At 54.3% G+C, this 23,343-nt stretch overlaps 1 protein-coding gene across 1 annotated transcript; it reads right to left on the minus strand.

Moving 5' to 3' along the window:
* Positions 1-573: 573 nt before the first annotated feature.
* LOC117313246 (SH3 and multiple ankyrin repeat domains protein 2-like) lies at positions 574-22,861 on the minus strand. Its single transcript, XM_073809455.1, has 3 exons — positions 22,528-22,861; positions 20,815-20,939; positions 574-720 (listed from the first exon to the last, which is right to left on the minus strand). The coding sequence occupies exons 1-3, from the start codon at positions 22,697-22,699 to the stop codon at positions 574-576; spliced, it is 444 nt and encodes a 147-aa protein (XP_073665556.1). The 5' UTR covers positions 22,700-22,861.
* Positions 22,862-23,343: the final 482 nt, after the last annotated feature.

Below are 23,343 nucleotides of genomic sequence, written 5' to 3' on the forward strand. Positions count from 1 at the left end.
GCCCCGTGTCTCCCTGCCGACCATCCCTGGAGCTGGGATGCAAGTGAGTCAGCCTGAAGCTCTCCCCCTTTGCACTGAAGCAGAGAGAGAGTCCAGGAGGCTCCGAACAAACGGACCGCCACCCCCTCTGATGGGAGGTGCTCTGCTGGATCAGAGGCGGCCAAGGGAGCCCCGTTTTGTTCACTCTGAGTTTCTAGCGTCGTAATGGTAATAGAAAATCTGAACAATTACTAACATATGCAATGTGGAGATTTGCTAGAAAAATCTCGACGTCCGTCTGCTATAGACTGAATGTTGGTGTCCCCTCCCGCCCTGCTGACCGCCAACATTCCTATGTTGAAATCCTAACCCTCCGGTGTGATGGTGGGTGGAGGTGGGACCTTGGCGAGGTGATTAGGTCACGAGGCTAGAGCCCTAATAAATGGGATTAGTGCCCTTATAAAGGAGACCCCGGAGAGCTCCTTGGCCCTCTGCCCCATGAGGACCGACTGGGCAGAGCTGCGGCCCGAGGGAGGCCTGATTTGCCCCCTGCTCACACAGAGCTGCCCCTCTGGCTGGGGGTCAGGCAGGAAGTCACCCCCAGGGCGGGATGCCCATAGAGCGCTCTCGAGTCCGGGCTCTGGAATCTTGAGTGAGCCGCTCAATCGCTGGAAACGTCACCATCTTCATCTGTAAAATGGGGTCGAAGATGCTAATCCGATAGTGCGACTGACCAGCATCCTAGTGGTGCCCACCCGGGACGGGACTTAGAGGGTCAGGAAGAGCCTCTTTGCTCCACTTATAAGATTTCAGCTAAGGTCACATACTGGCCATTTCCTCATGAAAAGTAACAATAGATACCGGACAGAATTTTTTTTCTTTTGACTGCACTGGGTCTTCGTTGCTGCGCGTGGCCTTTTTCTCTAGTTGCGGCGAGCGGGGGCTACTCTTCGCTGCGGTGCACGCGGGCTTCTCATGGCAGTGGCTTCTCTTGTGGAGCACGGGCTCTAGGTGCATGGGCTTCAGTAGTTGCGGCACGCGGGCTCAGTAGTTGTGGCGCGTGGGCTTAGTTGCTCCACGGCACATGGGATCTTCCCGAACCGGGGCTCAAACCCGTGTCCCCTGCACTGGCAGGCGGATTCTTAACGACTGCGCCACCAGGGAAGTCCCAATACTGTACAGAATTCTTTTAATGGTAAATTTTTCTACGATGCATTTCTTTTAAAAGTGCTTAAGTCGGGCTTCCCTGGTGGCGCAGAGGTTGGGAGTCCGCCTGCCGATGCAGGGGACGCGGGTTCGTGCCCCGGTCCGGAGAGATCCCACATGCCGCGGAGCGGCTGGGCCCATGGGCCATAGCCGCTGAGCCTGCGCGTCTGGAGCCTGTGCTCCGCAGCGGGAGAGGCCGCAGCAGTGAGAGGCCCGCGTACTGCAAAAAAAAAAAAAAAAAGTGCTTAAGTCTGTCCACAGGCTCCTGTAGAAGGCACTTCTCCGTCAATGGCCGAGACTGACCCTTTGCTCTCCTTATGGCCCAGGGACACCAGGGCCCCACCTCCCCTGCAGTGAGGGACGGCCAGGACATGGGATTCCAGTCAGCGGAACGTAGGGGGAAGTAACTAGCCAGCCAGATGTGGTGGAGCCTGGCGACCCGGGCGCCCATATATTGGGGATAGAAGACCCAGGAGATGGGGAAAGCCTGGGTCTCTAATCACAGCGTGGACGAGGGCTGGCCGCCCTTTGGGAGCATCCTTTAGGGACTTGAAAGGAGCAAGAAATAAACTTCCGTTGTTCAAATTACAGCCATTATTCATCGTGGGGCCTGTTTGTTGCAGCGTCTGGCGTTACCACCGCGACACAAGGTCCAATGCGGTGGGAGTCCTGTGAAGCCAGCTGTCCCTGGGCAAGGGTCCGGCACTAGGGACTGTCATCGGCGCTGGCTCTTGTGGGTGAGTACCTTCACATTCTTTCTTGGGAGTTTGCAGGGTGAGGGAGAGGGTCACGGGGGACCGGACGCCAGCGTGGGGAAGGTCAGAAGGACAGGGGCCGGGGCTGCTGTGTGTCCGCACTGTCCCCGGGGCAGAGGCTATTTCATTGGTTTTTCTCCTTGGACAGATTCACAGTTTCTGCCATCAGGGTCTCTTTAAAAGGACGCCAGGAGAAGTCATCCCGACAATTCCTGCATTGTGCCCTGATACCATTCTGAGGAGCAGGGAGCAGTCAGGCTGTGGCTTCCGGGTACACTTTTGTGGCCGAAAATGCCACGGGCTTTATAACTTTGATTTCCTGTTCGATTCAAACTTAAATCCCGAATTGCAGCGCCGGGGAGAAATGACCAGGTGGAGACGGCGGATGACGTGGTGGGGAGGGGGCGGTACTTAGCCGTAACCCCAAGCAGAAGGTGGCCTGCTGGAGCGTCCCGGGGGAACCGCTTTTGAGGACGAGGTTCTGCCTGATTTATGGGGACAGTGGCTCGTGATCACGACTCAGGGAAAGCTGAAGAGTGTCCCCTTCTGCTCACACCAGCCGGAAAGGGAGGCCTCCCGCGGCTGCCTGCACCTGCCCTCATCTTCTGGGAAACAGCAAGCGGGGCACGCACTTCCTGGAGATTCACAGCTGGAACAGGAGTCTCACCGCGGAAGGCGGCTAAGAATCCCGAAGGCCTTAAGAGACCGGGAACGATGCAGCGGTGTGACCCTCAGGCTCGCCAGCCGTAATCTTGCCGGTCTGTTCAACTTTCATCAGGCGACAAATACAAGTTGTAGAGAAACTTGCACTTCATAGGAGTTGCCTCCCTTTGACTCACCCCCGTGCCCATCTCCTTCTCCCAGGGAACCCGGTTATCACAGAACTTTGACACACATTCATGTTCCCTCGGGAAATTCACAGTACGGAGAATGCGTACAGTATCTCTGAACACTTTAAAGAAAGCATAAACGTTTCCATGCTATAGTGGTTGTTCTAAAACCTGCGTCTGCCACGTAGGGTTACATTTTGGGGATCCCTTGTATCTGCACTTACCTCTTACTTTTTAGGTTGCAAGTTTTTTTTTTTTCAATTTTTATTGGGGTATAACTGATTTACAATGTTGTGCAGCAAAGTGCATCTGTTATACAAATACATAGATCTACTCTTTTTCTAGATTCTTTTCCCATACAGGCCATTACAGAGACTCATCTCTTTCTTTTGAACTTCTGCGTAGTTTTCCTTCATCTGACAAGGATTTACTGAGGGTCTGCTACGTGCCAGGTGAATAAAAAAGACAAAGTCTTTGACCTCTTAGAGTTTACGGCCCCCTCTGGGGCCGGGGAGACAGACCTACAATAAAATATGCATATAAACTATGCCACGTGGTGCTGAGTGCCCTGAATACACAGGAAGCTGATGAAAGGACGGGGGATGGGGGAAGGCAGGAGTGCTGGGAGCCGGGAGGCCTCTAGGGGCCTCTGAGATGCGGCCCGGGGGAGAAAGAGTGGCCAGCAGGATGCCTGCAGCTCCCCTGACTCACCCCTACTGCCGGGGTCTTCCCCATCTTATCACCATTTCAAAGATGCTGCAGGGAACGTGCTCGTTCATGTGAGAGGCACGTATCCCGGTGGGCCAGGTCACGCACGACACAGAGCACGTCCATGCCTTGTGTGACCCTAGGACCATGCACAGCGGACAGGGGCATCGGTGATCCGTTTCAGAGCCGAAGGAACAGTTATGACTCACCTGTGGTCTCAGGGTATTTTTAAAAAGTCAAGAATACTGCTTTCTTTCTTTCAAAAGAATAAAAAAATAAAAAATAAACTGTAAAGTACACATAACACAAAATTCACCATCTTAACCGTTTCTAAGTGTACAGCTCAGGGGCATTAAGCACATTCAAATTGCTGTGCAGCCACCCCCGCTGTCCATCTCCAGAACTTCATGTCACAAACTGACACTCTGTCCCCATTAAACACTAACTCCCCGACCCCCTCCCCCAGCCCCTGGCTCTCACCGTCTACTTTCTCTATGGTTTCGACTCCTCTAGGGACCTGCTACGAGTGGAATCACAGCCTTTCTACCCCGGCTTTGGAATTCCTGGCCCCCGTCCCTCTGTTTCCCGAAGCTTCCCAGCCCGGACACCTCGGGGGGCAGTGGCAAGAACGGAGAGGGGCTCCCATCCCAGGGCAGAGTCCGCAGCCCCTCCCTGCGGGTCAGCTCCCTCTCTGGGCAAGCTGGCAATGCTCCCCTTCCTACTGTAAGTAAAGAGGAAGGTGGACCTTTGAAAGCACACCTTTTGCAAGAGTATTCCAGAGACAGGCTTAGTATGAACAAAGCCAGACAGAGGACGACCTCAGAATCCATGCCCAGACCTGCTGGCCAAGCCTCCCGGCCGCTGAGCCCCACTTTGCTGTGATCATTCCGTTAATTCCTTCCATCATGCGTTTATCTCCCAAACAATAGCCCATGCCCTGTGCCAACCAATACCTGCACCTGTATCTTGATAAACAAATGAAGAAGGAGGTCACTGGCTATTTAAGGTAACCACAGCCGAGCGGGGGCGATGGACAAGCAAGGGGTTAATCAGAAGGTCGTGATGAGAGTGCGTATGGAGAGGGCTGGCCAGGGGGCTGCTGGGCACACAGCCTGTTCTCAAAAAAACCTCCAAATGAAACCAAAACAGGCAATTCCATCCAGAAGGCTCATTAAAAAACACTCCTGGAAAATTAACGGACAACAAACACAATTTCTTCCTGGTACGGGGGGGCCGGGCCAGACACGAGAATGGGAACCAATCGGTACAGGCTCACTCGGCGCTGCAGGGGCTGGACTGCTGCCTAACGACAAGGTCATGACGCGTGTGCCTGCCACCAGCCCCTGGGCTGAGTCACCTTGCGCTCAGAGACTGACACGCCCCCGTCTCGAAGCACGCCCGGGACCCAGTGCAGGCGGCCAGGCTCCCTGCCAGCCCTCAGGGCCACCTTCCCAGGAGACCATATGGTGGTCAAGAACCACCGACCCGGAGCCCAGACTTGGGTTCGAGTTCTGACCCATCCCCTCCCTCGCAAGGTCGTCGTGCTGACCAAGCCCCCAGAGCCTAGGGTGCAGAAGGCGCTACTGTCACCTCCCTTATGAGACAAGGACAGAGCGTTCCAGCCCCGTGTGGACCTCAGCAACTCGCACGTTGAGGCCTGGGGCCGAGACGGTAGCGTTTCTGGTCTCCCTGGTTACCATGCCTCCCCAAGGGAGGCCGTTCGGTGTAACTGACTGAGTCTCCGGCTGGAAAGATTGTCCATCAGACGTGGCCTCGCCCCGCACAGCAGGTCAAAGGCCCCGGGAGCTCATTTCCCAAGCATGCTCTTGTGGACTGAATGTGTGTTATCCCCAAATCCTTATCTTGAAGCCCTAACTCCCGATGTGATGGTATTTGTGGGGCATTTAGGAGGTGATTAGGGTTAGATGAGGGTGCAGCCCCCATGATGGGATTAGTTCCTTCACAAGAAGAGATGCCAGAGAGGTGCTCTCTTTCCCTCTCTACTAAGTGGGGACAAAGCAAGAAGACAGCCGTCTGCAAGCCAGGAAGAGAGGCCTCACCAGGAACTGAATCAGTCGACACCTTGGTCTTGGCCTCCCCAGTCTCCAGAAAGAAAAGAAATGTGAGAAATAGATGTCTACTATTTAAGCTGCCCTGTCGAGATAGTAATTTTTACAGCAGCCTGAGCTGACAGAGACACTCACTTATCGCAAGTTTGCCCCCCAGCCCAAGCAAAGGTGCCCAACCAGGCCCCCCACCCTCAAAATTAATGCATAGTGTGGCCACAGCTTATCTCTCCCAATATGCGCGGCCCCCGGGGCTGCCCCCTCTCAGCTCTGCTGGGGACAGCCAGGAGCTTCTGTCCTCCCTCGACTCCTCCTGTTTTCCAGCTCAAGTTTTCACTCCTTCCCTCCCTTTGAAAATGCTGGCGGAGGAAATACTAACGTGTGATGGATGCCTTCCTCTTGGGCGTGAGGCCTGGGGGAGAGTCTAACGCCGTGGTCTTTGGGAAGAAGGACTGGGTCTGATTCATTTCTGATTCCCCAGCCACTAGGCCTGGCCCTACATAACAGTTGCTCAAAGTAAGTCTGTAGACATGTAACCCAGACACACACTGGATCCCACGTGTTCAGTCCATGCCTAAAATGAGTTTCAAACTCTGCTGAATCTGCCTACCCAGCGGTTCATCTTCCTCTTTCTCACACCTGAAACTCTACCTTCCTTTGCGAGCCCACCTACCCCGACTCTCAGTCCTTGTGGCCAAGGGGGCTGACCCAGCCCAAGGCCTAGGGGAGGGCATGTGATCCAACTCGGGCAATCAGCATCTTCCAGCGGCTTAGCTAATCACTGGCTCAGGGATGGACATGTGACCCAAAGCAGGCCAATGAGATGCTCTCTTTCTGCTGGGGTTCTTCAGTGGACAGGATGAGAACCTGCACCTGCTGGAAACCACATCTGCCACCTTCACGGGGAGAACCCACCCGAGAGTGAAGCCAACACAGAGGAAAACAGAGAGAGGGGGTAAGACCCTGGGAACATCCCTGAGCACCTGGATCCAGCTGAGCCTGAAGCCAACATCTCTGGGATTTTCAGTTACTCAAACCAGTAAATTCCCTCTGCACGCCGAACCAGTTTGGACTGAGGTGTGTCAGTTGTAGAGAAAGTTCTGGAATAACACACATTGGCGAGAACAGAGGAGATGGGGCACTCTTGCTTTGCTCCCATCCTTAACCAACTTCCCTTGCTGCTTTAAGACAGGTCCCTTCACCTCCTCCAGGAAGCTCCCCAGGGGTCCTCTAATGAGTTATGACCTTCACCTTCCATGGACTTTCAATCCGCTTAGTCAGTGCCTCCCCTCAAGACCTGAACTATTTCATAACCTCCAGTTGGGCCTCCAGGCTGGGCAGTAGGATCCACCTGGGAAAATATGACAGGGGACACTGCAGCCCTCGAGTCCACGCTCCAGGGTCAAGCGAGCCCCACCATGAGAGCTGTGTGAGTCTGGGCGCATCACGTGACCTTTTTGGGCCTCAACTTCCTCATCTGCAAAATGGGACCATCAGCAGAACTGAGCTCCTGGTGCTGGGAGGAGTGTGGAATGAGACACTGGCGTGTCCCGCACACAGCTGACCACCAGCAGCAGCTGCATATTCTGACCGAGTGGCCGTGAACCCCGTTATTTGGGTGAACATCCATCACTTGAAGCTGAAACCGGCCCTTCCTGCTCTTGACCCTGCTGTCCCCACTGCCCCCTTGGACGCTGTAACCCACGCCTCCTTCATCTAAGGTGTCCCTTTTCTAGGCTCTCCTATTCCCCCCACCTCATGACCTCCAAGATGATGGGCCACTCAGAACCAGGCATATGCCCGTCCTCACAACCTGTCCCATAGTCCTTCTCGCCGCCCCTGCTATGGTCCCTCTGGCCCCTGGTCCTCCTTGGTTCTATCATCTCCCGTCTCAGCCTCTGTAAATCCAGGGGCAACAGGTTTACATGCCTTCTAGATGAACACTACCCGCCCGGGGAAGATGCAGCCCTTTGAGGCATGTCCTGCCTCCCCTGACCAGCTTGGGTGCCAAGCAGCCCTGGGAGATGTCCCTACCCCACTGTCCCCCGGGCCCCCATCTCTCAAGGCCCTGCCCCTTGGTCAGTTGTGTTGTGGATGCTGGGCAAGGCGCTCTGTGTGGATCTCCCATCCCACGCTCTCCTGGGAAGTCGGTTCTGCTACTATCCCGCACCCCAGGAAGCCTTCCCCGACCCTCCAGCCCACCACGGTCCCTCCCTGGCCAGGCCCTTTACTCCGTTCCCTATTCCAGGCCATGTGGTAGAGATGTTCACGATGTGGGCTCTGAAGCAGCCGCCTGCCTGGGCCACAGCCCGGCCCTGCCACTCACTCGCTGTGTGTCTGTAGGCAGGTGAGTCTTCCTCTCTGTGCTCCAGCCTCCCTGTGCAGAAAAAGTTGCTGATAGGAGTACCCAAACTCAGCTGAGCGTTAAGTGGGTTCAGCACGTGAAATCCCAGAAGTGAAGCCTGGCAGACAGGAAGTGCTCAGGAAATTCAAGCATCTCCCTTTGTCTTGTCCTCACTGTTGTTTATGCTGTTTGCAGTCAGCATATGCCGTCCAGCAGTGATGTCGCCAGTGGGTTTGAGCTCTGGCTCCAATGGGCTGGGCTGGCTCCCCTTCCCCTGCTCCTAGGCTTCTTCCACCAGGCCCAGCATCGAGAGGGTTATTTACTAAGTGCTCACTGAACAGCCGTTGATTCAACCCAAGGCTGGGTCAGCCGTTTAGATAAACAAAGAGTTACCCTATGACCCAGCAAGCCCACTCCTAGGTACAAAAGCTGAAAATAGGGACTCAAACAAATACGTGTCCACTTCTGTTCACAGCAGTATCATTCACAGATAGCCAAAAGGTAAAAACAACCCAAACACCGATGAATGGATACACAAAGCGTGGTTCAACCACCAATGGGAGGTTATCTGGCCATAGGAGGAGGAGCACTGACACAGGCTACAACACGGATGGACCTTGGAAACATTCTAGGCGAAAAGGTCATGTGCTGTAGGATTCCACGTACATGAAAAGTCCAGAACAGGCAAGTCAATAGAGACAGAAAGCACATCGGCAGTAGCCTGAGGCTGAGGGAGGTGGGGGGATGGGGAGTGTCTGCTAAATGGCTATGGGGCTGTTCTTTTTTTTTTTTTTTTGGTACACGGGCCTCTCACTGCTATGGCCTCTCCCGTTGCGGAGCACAGGCTCCGGACGCGCAGGCTCAGCGGCCACGGCTCACGGGCCCAGCCGCTCCGCGGCATGTGGGATCCTCCCGGACCGGGGCACGAACCCGCGTCCCCTGCATCGGCAGGCGGACTCTCCACCGCTGCGCCACCAGGGAAGCCCAGGGGCTGTCTTTCTGGGGTGATGAAAATCTTCTGGGACTAGACAGAGGTGATGGTTGCACAACACTGTGAAGGTACTGAATGCTGCTCGACTGCATGTTTAAAAATGATTAAATGATAAATTCTCAGGTATGTGCATTTCGATACACACAGGGAGAGAAGTGCACGTGTGTACACACGTGACAAAACGTACCTCTAACGGACACACGTAAAGAAATAAAAACCCAAGGTAAACCTCGCTACAGTAACCCTGTCTCCTGGTGGCATTCCCCGACCTTTTCCTTGGGTGACAGTGTGAAGGTCTGAGAGGCAGGAGTGTTACGTGGTCAGAACATGGCGCTGGGCCCAGACCTCCTTGGAAACCCAGCTGGTAGAGCTTGTAGGAGCTCTGTGACTCTGAGCCTGCTAATCGGACCTTTCTGTGCCTCAGCTTCCTCATTTGAGAAACGGGGACGGTGCGAGAACCCACCTCACAGGCTTCTGATGATGCCTGAACGAGTCAGTACACGCGGAATGCTTAGGCATGTGTGTTAGCACTGGTAGCCGATGCTGGAGACACGGTAGGAATGGGCGGGGGGTGGGGGGTGGGGATGGGATGTTCAGTCCGGCATCCTTGCTGCGGAGAAATCTAGAAACTCAAGTCATTGTACCAGGAGCCACGCCACCGAGCTCCCAGCAGCCTGCAGCCACGGGTGGCCACAAAAGGCAGCTGGTTTCTGGTCAGCTCACGGGCAGAGCACTGCCCTCCTGCCTTCCTTCTCTCAGCCCCAACCCCAGCTCTCCAGGACCCGTGCTGGACACTGGGGGTCCTGGGGCTCACACCTGACCTCACAATGGTGGGTTCCATGGGGAGAGGTTCCCGGGCAGTGAGACCCTGCCTAGGGGGAGAGGGGGGGCCTGGCCTGGTCGGGAAGGCTCTGTATCCCTCCCATGCGCTAACAGCAACGGCAATGACAATAGTAATGGTTCCTCTTGTGTATACTATGCGTCTTCTTTGCAGATGAGGAAACTGAGGCACAGAAGGGTTGTGTGGCTTACCTAAGGCCACACAGCACATAGGTAGAGGAGTTGGATTTGGACCCAGGTGGGCTGCCTCCTGGGACTGTGCTTTTAAGTCCTGCTCTAACCTGCTTCTCAAGGGCAGCAGCCTCTAATCTGGCCTCTCTGCCTCCACCCCCTTTCTTTACAAGGCCCCGGCTCGGTGACCCACAGGCCATGGACTTCCCTGCTAAGATGCCCGCTTCCAGTGACTGAGTGAGGCCCCACCGCTCAGCTCGGTCCTCAAGGCCTTCCCTGGTCTGCAGGTCCCGTCTCCTTTGTCCGTCCTGGACCTCCCGACATTCCCCACACATTCCCACGCGTTCCTGCCTCTGAGGCTTCATCCAGGCTGTGCCTTCCATCATTTCACAGATACTGACCGAGTGCCTGCCACGTGCTCAGCTCTGGGTGGCTCCTTAGCTCGTGGAGCTTCCAGGCCAGGCAGGGTCAGTGACAGGCGCTGACAGTGAGCAGGTGTCATGGGGAATGTTGGGGAGGCTTCCCGGAGGAGGGTCCACCGGGCAGAGATCTGAGAGCGAGCCAGAGTTACCCTGCTGGAGGAAGGGGAGGCGGAAGAGGGGTAACCGTGAGAGAGCGAGTGTGAGAGAAGGAGGGAAAGAGGGGAGAGAGGGGGAGGCAGCAGTGTGGGCAAGTGCTGGGGGTGGGAGGGGGTAGGACACACACTTGGGAGACCAGGGAGAGAGGGCCAAGGTCAAGGCTGATCTGCCATCTCCTGCACCTGCCCAAGTAACCCGTTCCTCCCTTTGCACGCCAGCCAAGTTTAAAGGCCTCCCTCTCCCCACACACTTGGCCCCTCAAGTCAGAGATGGCCTCTTTCATCCCCAGGACCCCTAGCCCTGCCCACGGAGGGCCGAGCACAGAGGATGCGCACTGAAAACCTTGCCATACGAAACCGAAGGCCCCGGGGAGAGGGAAGTGGGAAACCGGCCGGCGGGTGGCTGGCCTCATGGCACAAAAGCAAGGAGACCATCCCCAGGATTTTGCAGCATCAGACGGTCACTGTGGCCTTCCATGACCCCCCCCCCCCGTTCCTTCTTATTTCAACTCTATTTATTCTTGGCACACAAACACACACACACACACCCTCATGCCCAAGACCGACAAACTCCATCAGTTAAAAGATCCTACAGGGCATACAGCACAAGGCCTTCCTTCCGTTCATCTGCCAACCTAACCACTGTATCATGAAACTCCCCACAAAAGGGAAGGGCAGACAGAGACAACTCAGTGCTAACGAGGGCCTGCAGCGCTCACTGGGAGGTGGGTGAGTGGTCGGAAGGGAGGGAGGGAGGGCAGGTGGAAAAGACCCAGGAGGGCTCCTTACAGGCGAATCAAGAGGCCCACCAGAGAAGACTGATCCAGAAGCTTCCTATGTGGGGATCTCAGCTCACCATGCCTTCTGCAAACCTCACCCTGTGTACACTGGGGCTGGATATATAGCATCCTTCCTGGGTTGAGGAAGATCATTATAAGATTACATTTCAGTGACCCAGGATTTACCCAGGGTATCAACCAGACCCAAGCCTGGGAGTCACCTGATTCAGATCTCCCTGCGGGGTCCCGGCAGGCTACATAATCTCTCGCAAAATGAGCATAAAACACCTACTTCCCAGGAGTGTCCACCGTTGAACGTGTCTTGGGGCCTCTTTTATGTATCAGGCACTGTGCTGGGTACTAGACACACAGTAGAGACCAGGTCAGCAAACTGTCCAGCCCAGAGGGAGCAGGCGTTCTTGGGAAGGAGAGAAACATAACTCAACCACCCAACACACGAGAAGATTCGGACAACTGAGGAAGCACACGGAGGAAGCATTAGTGTCGGGGGCGACCAGAGGGAGGCTGGGAAGCCCTCCCTGAGAAGGTGATGTGTGAGCGGAGACTTCAGGCTGGCTTAGAGCACAGGACGGCACAGATGCTTAACCGCAGTGATCCCTTCACCCCTCCTCACGGAAGAGATGTCTCCACCAAGCAGACAAGCACACTCACTGAATCATAAGCTGCTGTGTCCAGGAAGGCCAAGGACACAGGACGCAGAGATGGGAGGAGAAGGGAATGCGGGAGGGGAAGTGCTGAGCCCTTGCACCAGGCTCCTCCTGATGGCAGGCTCCGTCCTCTCGGCTCTCAGGTTCAGCACCCTGGAGAGGTCTGACCCCTGGATAGATTTCAGCACCGTGGACAGGTCTAAACCCTGCAGAGACTCCATGCGCCACAGAGATTCAGTACCTTGGACAGGTCCAGTCATGCCCCCCCCCCCCCCCCCCCCCCCCCCCCCCCCGCTTCCTTCTGTTGCTCCCTGTCACTGACCAGCCATACATAGCTGCACCTACTTAGACTGACATTCCAGGCCCTCCCTGGACCAGCCTCTCAGCTCTACAACACCTGACCACTCTCCAACCCCCCCTGAATGTTCCTGACCCCCTGAGCTTTCTCTGAACCCCTTCCTCTTTAGTTTTCTGCCCGTCGAAACCCCACCGACTTACCAAAGCACTGAGCCAACACCACCTCTTTCATGAAGACCTTTTCCTGATTTAAATGGGGGCCTTCACCATACCCTACTTTTTGCCCTCCTTCCAGACTGTGAGTTCCTCGAGGAACTGTGTCTGATTCGTGCCTTCTCTCCCAACTGCACGCCAGCCCAGCACCTGGTGGGCACCCAATGTGTGCTGCGGGAGTGAATGAATGAAGTTGCAAAAATGACTTAGACAAGTATCACTGATGGTCGAGAGCTCTCTCTGCCAGGAACTGCATGCGTCACACACATTTTTATCTAGTTTAAGAAACTGAGGCCAAGAGATGAAAGATTTGCCCAAGTTCACACGGTGAAGAAGCGACAGAGCCTGGATTCAAACCCAGATCACATTGCACAGCCTGTGCCCTTGACCGTGGCTCCTTTCTGTCCCTATCCAACCCAGCGCACTGCCATCTGCCAGTCCCGCGGAGCCTTGAGCACAGCAGCCGTGGTCCCCTGAAGTGACTCTGAATCTTTTTTTAGCCTGAAATTGAAATCACTGATACTTCAAATTAGAACCCCAAAATGAACGAGCCAAGAATTCACATCTGCAATCGCTACACCACCCGCATCCACCTTCTCAGCAGGATTCTGGGCTACTCCTCAGCCTGGACCACCTGTTCTCAGTCAGTATGGAGGACACAGTGAACTATTCTCTAGGTACAGGAGGAGCTATGTCTACGTGCGGGAAAGGGGACCAGCCTCCCAGCCCTCCAGGGGCTTCCCAAGAGCAGTGCCCTCTTTAAAGCCTCAGAGAGCAAAGACCTCAGTGCTATGGCCCCGGACAGCAAAGACCCCAGTGGTAGGAGCCTTGGAGGGCAAAGACTTTCATGACAGCCGTTTGCCCTGGGCACTGACATATTCTGAAGGCAAAAACAACAAAATTAGCCAAACTCCTCTGTGCTGACTTTTTTTTGCTACTAAAGGAATGTTCTTCAACCATCACTGAGAAGACAGCAGGAAGCTTAGACCTTAGCAAAGGCTCGGCAAGGTGATAGAGAGGCAGGTCAAGATGGCCACAGCCTCCCCTCCTACAGTAGCTCAGGTGCTGGCAGCCCAGGAGCAGGGGGGCTGGAGTGGGAAGCTAGCCAGGGGGCCCAGGTCTTTTCCAAAACCAGCACAGCAAGAAGCCGCAGAGCTTCAGAACGGAGACAGTCCACGTTCGGAGGGACCCGGGACAGCCACTGGAACCTGCTTGTCTTTTAACGTGAAACTGACAAAACTTGACCACCAAAGTATCAACATGATTCAAGGTCAAGGATTCGCCAGTCGCCCTATAGCTTCCTGCCAACATCTGGCACCCACTCTTTAACTTAGTTATTGAATTAAATGCCCATTTAAAATGACTTAAATAAGATACGAGGAATTCTGCGGGGGAGGGCGGTGGGTAGAGTTCCTAGATCAGCCACACAGGCCACCAGCAGGACATGTGACAAAGGCTCTCACGATACCCTGGAAGGCCAGACAGAGAAAGTGAGCGGTGTGGCGCGGCTGAGAAGGAATGCTGGCACCGGGGAGACCACGAAGGGCTCTGGCCTCGTCTCTGGGATTTGTTGCTAGAGGGTAAAATGAGAATCAGGAACAGGAGTTCCAAGATTACCTAAAGCCAGACTCGTGCCAAAACAGGATTGAGCAACGCAGTGAGTGCCGGGGGAAAAGAGGTTCAAGCCAAAGCCGGAGGCAGTGCCTGCCAAGGGTATCTGGGGCTTGGGGTGGGGCGGGGTGGGTGTCTGCATTAGCTGATGTCCGCTCCACAGAGAGGCACCACGAAGCTACAGCCGGAGCGCTCCTGGCTGGAAGTGCCCGACTGTATGTGCTTGGCCCGTGGCGGGTGTGCTCTGTAACAGCTACAGCCGGAGCGCTCCTGGCTGGAAGTGCCCGACTGCATGTGCTTGGCCCGCGGCGGGTGTGCTCTGTAACAGCTACATGCTGGAAACGACGCTGGTAACAATCACCTGTCATTATTATAACATTATGACTTATTATCTTTTAATTGAAGTATAATTGATTTACAGTGTTGTGTTAATTTCCGCTGTGCAGTAATGGTTTGGTTATAGGTATACAGACATTCTTTCTCAGATTCTTTTCCATTATGGTTTATCACAGGATATTAAATATAGTTCCCTGTACTATACAGTAGGACCCTGTTATTTATCCATCCTATATATACTAGTTTGCATCTGCTAATCCCGAACTCCCCATCCTTCCTTCCCCCTCCCCGCCTCCCCCTTGGCAACCACGTCCTCTACGTGTGACTTATCATTTATTATTGGTTCAGCTAATCATCATTGGTTTCATCTCCTGAGTCAGGCACCATTAATGATGATGAAGGACAAGAAGATGATCAACAACAAATACGGATGGGATGCTATGCCCAGCACCGCTAGCCCTGCATGATCTCCTAGCCAACAAGACAGGGGTTAACAGCAGCTCGCGTGCCTAGAGCTCGGGTGGCACATACAATGGACCCTTGAACAACACGTGTTTGAACTGTCTGGATCCACTCATGTCCGTATTTTTTCAATAACTATATAGTTGGCCCTCCGTATCTGCAGGTTCCACACCTGTGGATACTGAATCCTCGGATACAGAGGGCTGACTATGACACTGAGCATTTATGGATTTCGGCATCTGCGGTGGGTCCTGGAACCGATCGTCCGCGGATACACCAAGGGACTGTAGTTCATCTCCGGTGCCTTAATTCACACAACCACCCAATTTGCTGATGGAAATGTTGAGACCCAGGAAGCATGTGCTGACTGATGATGTGCATAACCACCGATCAGGAATCACCTGGACTTTACTATTTACTCTCCTCCGTGTAATACTTAATTTTCAAGCTGGGGAGGCTGACCGGTTATCACCAGGTTGTAACAACTGTTCATACCTCCAGCTGGGTTGAAAGTAAAGGTTTGGGCAAACATGCAGCTAGGATCTGTGTTACATTTTCCAAGTCCTGGTTCCCAAGCAGCAGCCTGACAAACGTTTTATAAGGTACTCAAACGGTCTCTAAGGAAAACACCAGGGCATCCCTCAGCGTCCTCACTTCAATGCAAACTGAGATTATAAAACAGTTCCAGGCCATCTTTAGTGCAAGTATTTAATAGGAGGAAAAAGTAATTAGCAAACTCAAGCATCACTTTCCTAGGAGGAAGGATATTGCTGCCTGCTTTAATTGCAAGGGAAAACCTATTTAGGGAAATTAACACAAAACGAGATTGGCCACTTCAGGACTAAGAAAACAATCACAAAAACCATGGGAGTCTCCCATACTGCATCAGGTTGGGGCGTGCTGGCCCCAGGAGAATAATTAACGCCCACCACAGTGCTGTTGACCTGAAAGCAAACAGTAACTCCTTGTGGCCACGGAGGCTGAGACATTGCCCGTCTGCCTGAGATGGCTTCTTCTAAGGAATAATTTTCCATTTGTGAAATGAATCCCTGTCAAAAGTTAATACTGTCTTTCTAGAAAATCTGAGAAATAGAGAGAAGTCTGCAAAAGAGAAAATGATCACACAGGATCCCATCACCTAGGGGTTAATACTTTCTCTCCTTTCTTTCCTATGCTTATACTGGGGGGAGGTGGTATCATTTAGAGGCTATTGTGCAGATAACTTTAATTCTGTCCTCTTCACCTAATATGAGGTAACCGTTTCCTGTTGGTAGGGAGAACTTCTTGCAAGCATAATTTTTAATGCTTTCTTATAAATCCACAACAGATGCATGGTGTCCCCTTCACCACCCCCCTCTACCTCCACCCTTTTCTTTTTGCCGCACTGTGATCTCTGCCTGTTTTTTAGATCATTCCCTGAGGGTGGGGGATGGGCTCCTCGATGTCAAATTCCCGGTTCAGCTTTATGGCTCTCATCACATACCTGCCCCGTCAATTTCTAAAAGGTTTACGGCAATTTATCCTTTCACATGGCAACCTAGGAGTGCTGTCACCAGCGACAGGCATAGTCATCAAAAAAGTGTTTGCTAATTTGAAAATAAAAACTGGCCTCTCGTTGCCCGTGTTTCTTCTTACTCTGTGCCCATGTACACATCCAGCCCATCAAAACATCTCCTAGCGTCTCTGAGCTGTGGTGTTACTGACTCAGACAGCCGGGGTTGGAATCCCAGCTCCCCTGCTGCGTGACTGTGGGCAAATGATTTAACCTCTTTGTGCCTCAGTCCCCTCATCTGTAAAATGGGGATAATACCAATGTTATTTTACAGGATTACTGTGAGGGTCGGATGAGACACTGCAGTGCATGGCAGATACACCCTCGATGACTCCGAATAAGGACACGGGCCTTCGGTTGTATTTGCTGTCAATGTTGTTTGCTCTTCAGATGTTTACGGTTTAGTTGTCGTATGAGCAATTCTTGAGATACAGGATATTTGAGTTTACGAAAGTAACGCAAGAAACAAAACTCGAGTTTCCAAATGGGGAGGCTTGTGGAAGAAAGCCAGTGAGACCAGCGCGGTGCCTGCTTCTGTGTTTTTGTTAGAACGCTAAATTAAGATGTTCAAAGAGCCAGAACAATGAGGCCAGCCGGTCATCACCCTTCCTGCCCAGCGGAACCCCCGGCGGCGTCACCGAAGCTCCCTAGAAACGCTGATGCTCCTGCCTCGTGGTTCCGATCCTGTGGGTGTGGGCTCAGCCCAGGTCTCAGTGTCTTTGAAAGGTCTGCAGGCTACCCTGGTGCCCAGCCGGCTTTCACTGGGTGAGGCCGACGGGCACTCCAGTTTGTTGAGTCCCTGCAGGAATCAGAATGACACCCCCACCTCCAGTCTCCTTAATTACTTCATGCAAAACTGTCACCCCATCCACGTCCTCCTGACGACTCCTCCCGGCAAGCGGTCTCTCCTGCCCCACCTCCTGTGGTCGAGGAGCTTGAACCGAGATAATCTCAAAGAAATAGCAGACGGAGTATTCAACACACTGTGTCTGAGGCTGACTGCCTCTCAGCTTCGACGGCAACTCTCCGAGACGTCTCACTGTTATTTAAACCAGTCTGAATTGGGCTTCCTTTTGGTCCTTAATCATTCTTGGCTGGTGGAGGCCCCAACCTTAAATGTGACCCGCACAGGAAGAAAACTTGCCCAGACTCCCCCGCCTGCTTCTCCCTCTGGGCTGTCACTGCCCCCGGCCCACCTCTCTGAGGATCACTCCCCGCCCCCCCAGGTCCCCAAAGGGACACTCAGAGCCCACCGCCCACCCTGTCCACTCCCGCTGCCCCTAACAGCTCTCTGGGGAAGCTTCAGTGTCATCAGCCATCCGGGGGACTCTGGCACGTCAAGCTGATCTGAAAACTGTAAACACACACGGTCTACAGAGCCGCCTGTTCGAGTGTCTCCATGCACGGAGCGCCCACTTCCCCTTCTCCACCCCTGAGATGAGATTTCATGACAACCTGCTGGCGCACCAGGGCCCATCTATTTCATCCTAATTCCCAACTGGAAGATAGCCTTTTCCACACAATTTCATTCAGACCTTTGGCTTTTGGGCAGGAGGGAGGGGCGTGGTCAACAAAGAAACAATACCAACAACAAAAGAACAGACTCCTCCCCAAGGGCAAGGCAGAGAGATATACACTTTAGAGGACGAGCACCTAAGAAAGGCACGCACAAAGGAAACCCTCGACAGGGTCGATGCCGGCAAGATGACCGTGTGTGCGTCAAAGTCCAAGAAGGAAAAATGAAATTCAGTAGCAGCTGAAGACTCGGAAGAGTGAACATTCACTTCAGAAGTTGCCTCTTGGTCCCAGAGTTCACACTGCAGCACGCGTTTTTAAAGTGAAAGTAAAAGTCGGACACGCTTTGAGTTCCTTTCCAATGGCAAAGAGAAAGGAAGGCTTGCGGGAGGGTGCGGGGTGGGGGGGGGGGATGTGGGGAGATGTGGACAGTTTGCCCGCCCTCGGGGCAGCTTCCAAACAGGACCCTGCACTTGACCAAGAGCCCGGAAACCCCAGGCTCCAGGATGGCTTCCGGTCAAAACAAAGATCCACCTATGACACGTGAGTCTGTCTAAAACAATCCCTCCACGATTGAAGCTTTTCACTAAAAAACACAGAAAGATCTTCTGTTGGAAAAAACATGCACCTATAAGGCTATAAACGATTTTACCATTCCAGTGGCGGAATCCGGCAGCTGGGAAAACAACTCAGTGGAGATAGTCCTTTACACCCAAGCTCCTAAAGGAGAATTTCTGAGCCCCATGAGGCAGCCTTGGAATGAAGTGGGAGGAGCGAGGTTCCCAGGCCCCCCACCACACACACCGGCCGGCCCACTGTGTTCCCCATTAGAGTAGGACCCGTGGTGAGCAGCCTTGTAGGGCCTGGGGCTGTTTTGGGCCCACATCTCCTTCAGGTCATTTGAGACATAATAAGACAGACATAACCTTAAGGCAGCTCAGGGCCAGTCATTCCTGGAACCCTGGAATTCAGAGGCTGCCCAGAATATAAATGCTGTTCCAAAGTGGCAAATACGTTTGCACAGCAGAGGTTAGAAGCAATGTCAGAGGAGGCGCTTGGAAAACAGAAGGGCAGAAACTCTTAACGCTCCTAATTTCCATGGAGCCTTCCATCCATCCGACCAGGTGGCATGCCTTCTCTACCTGGCCCAGGTGTGCGCTGCGGGCACGTCTGCTTCCTGGGAGAGGGGTGGGCCCAGCAAACGCTCTGCGGCCGTCCCACGCTTCTTTTATTGACTAGTTTATCAAGGAAACAATCTGATGAGCCTAACAACCAGGGATGCTCCCGCCTCTGCAGCCCTCATTTATTATTTAAAACCGAAAACCAGCAACAGCTATGGCAACTTACTGGAGTCTCTCTCTCTGTCTCTGCCTCTCTCTCATACACACACACACACACACACACACACACACACACACACACACGAAGGGGACTTACATCACAACTGCAACCTACAGAAGATGATTCAACCCAGTCTCTCTGCATTTTCATGAGGTTACAAATCGAGTTAACTCATGAAACCACAGCGGGTTTCAGTCTCCACCATGCTGGGTGCGCATCCCACAGTTTCAGTGGACAAGAATCCAAAGGAGTGCAATTCTTCATCCGAGCCAGGCTCTGATTGGTCAGTAGTAATTTAAATACATCTTTCAGCACATAGAGTGAGACCGACGCACGATGCCTGGTATAAGGTAAAGCACCTTCTGTTTCACGGCTCTCTCTCCTCCAACAGTACCTTTCCTTCCGGGTTTCCAACACTCTCATAGTCTCCAGAAACACCAAGGAGATCACGAGTAGAACTGCAGCTCAAAAAGTACCCTTGGAAGGTTAGGCATCGTGGAGAGAAATGGCTTTAAGCCGCCGTCTCGCCATGGCCTGGACCTCCTCCTTTCCAGAACGAACAAGTGTCTGGCCGGCCCCACGGCAGAGGCACCGAGTGCCCGGCTGGACACCACGCACCCATTCTTTCCACCTACAGGTGGATTTCCGGAGCAGATGAGACAGGGCTGAGGGTGAGCCCTAAGGAATGCTCTTGCAAGAAACAGGAACTCCCAACGGGGGCCATCTGAGCTCACCAAGCCTCTTAGAAATAATTTTTTCAAGGTATAACATAGTCTTTTATTCTTGATATTTCCAAAGGGTAACACATTCCTTTGAAAGTAACACCTAAACATGCAAAAGGCGGGGAGCTCAAGTGTGCCGGCAGCTTGGTACCTCAGACACACCAACATGGTGACTCCAGGTGAGGCTTGAAGCAGCCGGGCACTCACGTCTAGTGAGATTTTTTTTAAACGAAGAGGACTCTCCCTCCTTCCACCTACTAGCAAAAGCTAGTTTTCCCAGCGTCTGAGTTTCAAAGTTTCCTTTTTGTACCATCAACTCCAGCCACCCACCTTGCCCAGGCTCCTTGGTGTTGGAAGGCCATCATCCATCCAACCGGTCAGTTACTTCGACTTAAAAATCAACAGACTCTCGGCCACCAACGCTACAGACCTCACGTGAGCAACAGCCAGAGTACAGCGGTTTCCAGCCTGCCCTCGTGACACAAGAACGGGCCATGGCCCCTCTTGGGTCTATTCATACAGTCACAACCACACGTCCACGCGTGTCCCCGACATCACGGCAACCACCTTTCTCTTCCGTCTACCTCCTACTTCAAGACCAACGGCCAAGTTACATACATTTTAAACCTCCAAAGAGATAAAGCTACAGTCTCAAAGACAACCCCAACGCACAGTCCTCAGAAGATGGCATCCACCGTGGGTGGAAATAACCAAGCAACCCCGGTCCACGGCAGCCTCCATGCCCGCCCCCAGATCTGGCCCAGTGACCATGCTGCCAAGACCACAGACCCCAACCCCACGAGAGGCGGCACTCTCCCCAAGCAGAAGGATATGAACACCGCTGTCCCTACCTCAATCAAGAAGTCCCCAGTCCTCAGTCCGGCTTGCCATGCCACCCCACCTTCATCCACGGACTCCAGGTACTGCAGGGCTGGGAACGCTGGCGTTGGCGTGAACTCTTCGATGGGCGTATCCGCTGGGAAGACAAGGTATACCGCGTTACAAGCCTGGGAGATGTTTCCAAGTTGGTAGCCCAGGCCTCCCACGGGACCCCGGGAGAAAGCAGGCCCTTGTATCTCCGTGGGAAGGGGGTGGCCCGGGCCAGCTCTCCCCTGGGAAGGGGCTGGTACTCCTGGTCACGGGTCAACACCAAGTCAAGCGACGGAGCCAACTGCCTTTTGGTGCCACCACCATCCCTCTTGGCCTCTGCGCTGAGAACGCAGGATAACGTGCTCCCCTGTCCATGTCTGTATGTACACGCCTGTCATTTTCTTTAAAAGCATCAGTGACTAAACATTTTCAGTTCTATAAATGGAAAAGTTCCCCCCATAACCACATGGAGCTTCAGAAACACCACACTGAACTGCTCGCCAAATTTACATCTACGTAGACTCGCTACCAAGGGAATTCAACTTGGAGCGTGGACGGAACAGAACGCTGACCCAGTGGGTGGCTGCAGATTTGGAATCCGCTTATGAATCCTCTCTGCTGGGAGCCCGGCTCTCTGTGGCCACTGTGCGGCCAGCGTCCATGGGAGGGCTGGGCCCCCACTCCTCAGCAGAGCCAGTGTTGGCTTCTGGGCCCCAGAGCTGCAGAGGGAAACTCTAGGGGAAGAGGTGGACTTTCCTGGGTGGCCATGTGAGGCCGGGGGTGGCGGGTGGGAAGAGGAAGGCGGCCTCGGTCGGGGGAGGGGAGATATCACACAGACAGTCATGGACACACACGGGGGACAGATGTATCTCTTCTCCCTCCCTCTGGACGAGCTGCTGTCAGGGCAGCCCGGGCCTTGAGCAGGTGGGGCTGCCACCGGAGAAGGAGGCCTCCGGGGCCAGCACAGGTGCGGGACCCCCAGCGTGGCACGGAGGCTCCGAGATCAAACTTGCACACGGCTTCCCCACACACGCGGGGCACAGATGTCTCCTCGCACGGGGACGCGATGCCATTTTGTTTTATTCTGAAAGGGAAGACCCCAAGTTCAGGGCTGGCAGTGGGTGCACTGCCGTGGAACACGTTCCTGGAGCCCTCACTGCAGGCCACGTGACACGTATGCTGCCGGCTGGGCCACGGCGGAGGGGACCATCTTGCAAAGTCACCTTAGAGGCGGGCACCCGCACGCCTGCCGCACTCGGAGCTGGGGCCCACTCCCAGAACGGGGCAGTTCTGAGGTGCCCAAAACTCGGGACCGGGTAATTCTGGGCATCTGAGACCAGGAGCTCCGAAGCCAGCCACAATCAGGCTGAACTAAACCATGAAACACAGATGAAACCCAGGAATTAAAAAGAAAAGAGTGGGGGGAGGGAGAGAGGGAGGGAGGGAGGGAGGGAGGGACGGGGGGGGGGAGAGAGCGAGCAATATTGTGTACAGAAAATTAAAAATATTCCTAAAGGAAGCCCCGATGTTTTAACAGGCAGAATGTTAAAGAACATGGTTGTCTAGCAACCGAGTACCCCCAGGAAAAGGGCTTCTTTTTGAGCCGGGGAACATTTTTTCTACAGGCGTGCACACACACACACACACACACACACACATGTGGATGTATCCAGGCTGGGAGCCGCTGCTCTTACCTTTCGCCCCGCGGAGCACAAATCCGAAGCCCTCATTGTCTTTCTTCTGCAGGACCACGGTCTTCTCCTCGATGATGCAGTCACTGTAGAGAGAATTCCGGGGATAGCGCCCATTACTGTAGCCCGTCATCATCACCGTGGCCGATCCTCCAGCGGGGACGTTCATCATCATAGCCAATTAATCACCCCAGCTCGCGGGCTCCAGGCAGCATGGAGGCAAGCAAGCCGGGTGCAGGAGGAGTGAAGGCAGCTGGGGGGCAGGCTAACGGGATAGGCGGGCTCGGAGGGGGGGGCCGGGCAGAGGCAGAGCGGGAGCGAGCAGGAGGCAGGAGTCATACATGGTGATGGCAGCGCGGGCTGGCTCTGGGCAGCGGAAAGCAGAGAAAGTAAGTGGCCCGCGGGCACGGAGGAGGCCGCGCGTTACGGAGCCCGGGCCGGAGGCAGCATCCAGGGCGGCGCAAGGAAGTCAGCCGGAGCGGACAGGAGGCGGCAGGCTTTGTTTTTTTTTTTCTTCTTCTCGAAGGGCTTTAAAAAAACATCACATTCTTTGTGCTCCCTGCAGCCGCAGGTACCGGGAGACGCGGCGACCCCTCCCTCTGCTCCGGGGGAACGCGGGCCCCCCTCGGTCTTCCGCGGAGCCCACAATGCCACCGGCGGCGGCGGCGGCGGCCGGGCGTCATCCCGCGCGGAGAAACCGCAGGCCGGCGGAGGGGGCGGCCGGCGGGCGGGGGCAGGTCACTCCAGTGACACGGAAGCCACTGACAACCCGGCCTCCTCTGGCGTGGGGATGGGGAGAAAGGGGGCTGCAGGCTCCCC

This window comes from Tursiops truncatus, chromosome 8 (assembly GCF_011762595.2).
Source record: "Tursiops truncatus isolate mTurTru1 chromosome 8, mTurTru1.mat.Y, whole genome shotgun sequence".
Taxonomy (NCBI): Eukaryota; Metazoa; Chordata; class Mammalia; order Artiodactyla; family Delphinidae; genus Tursiops; species Tursiops truncatus.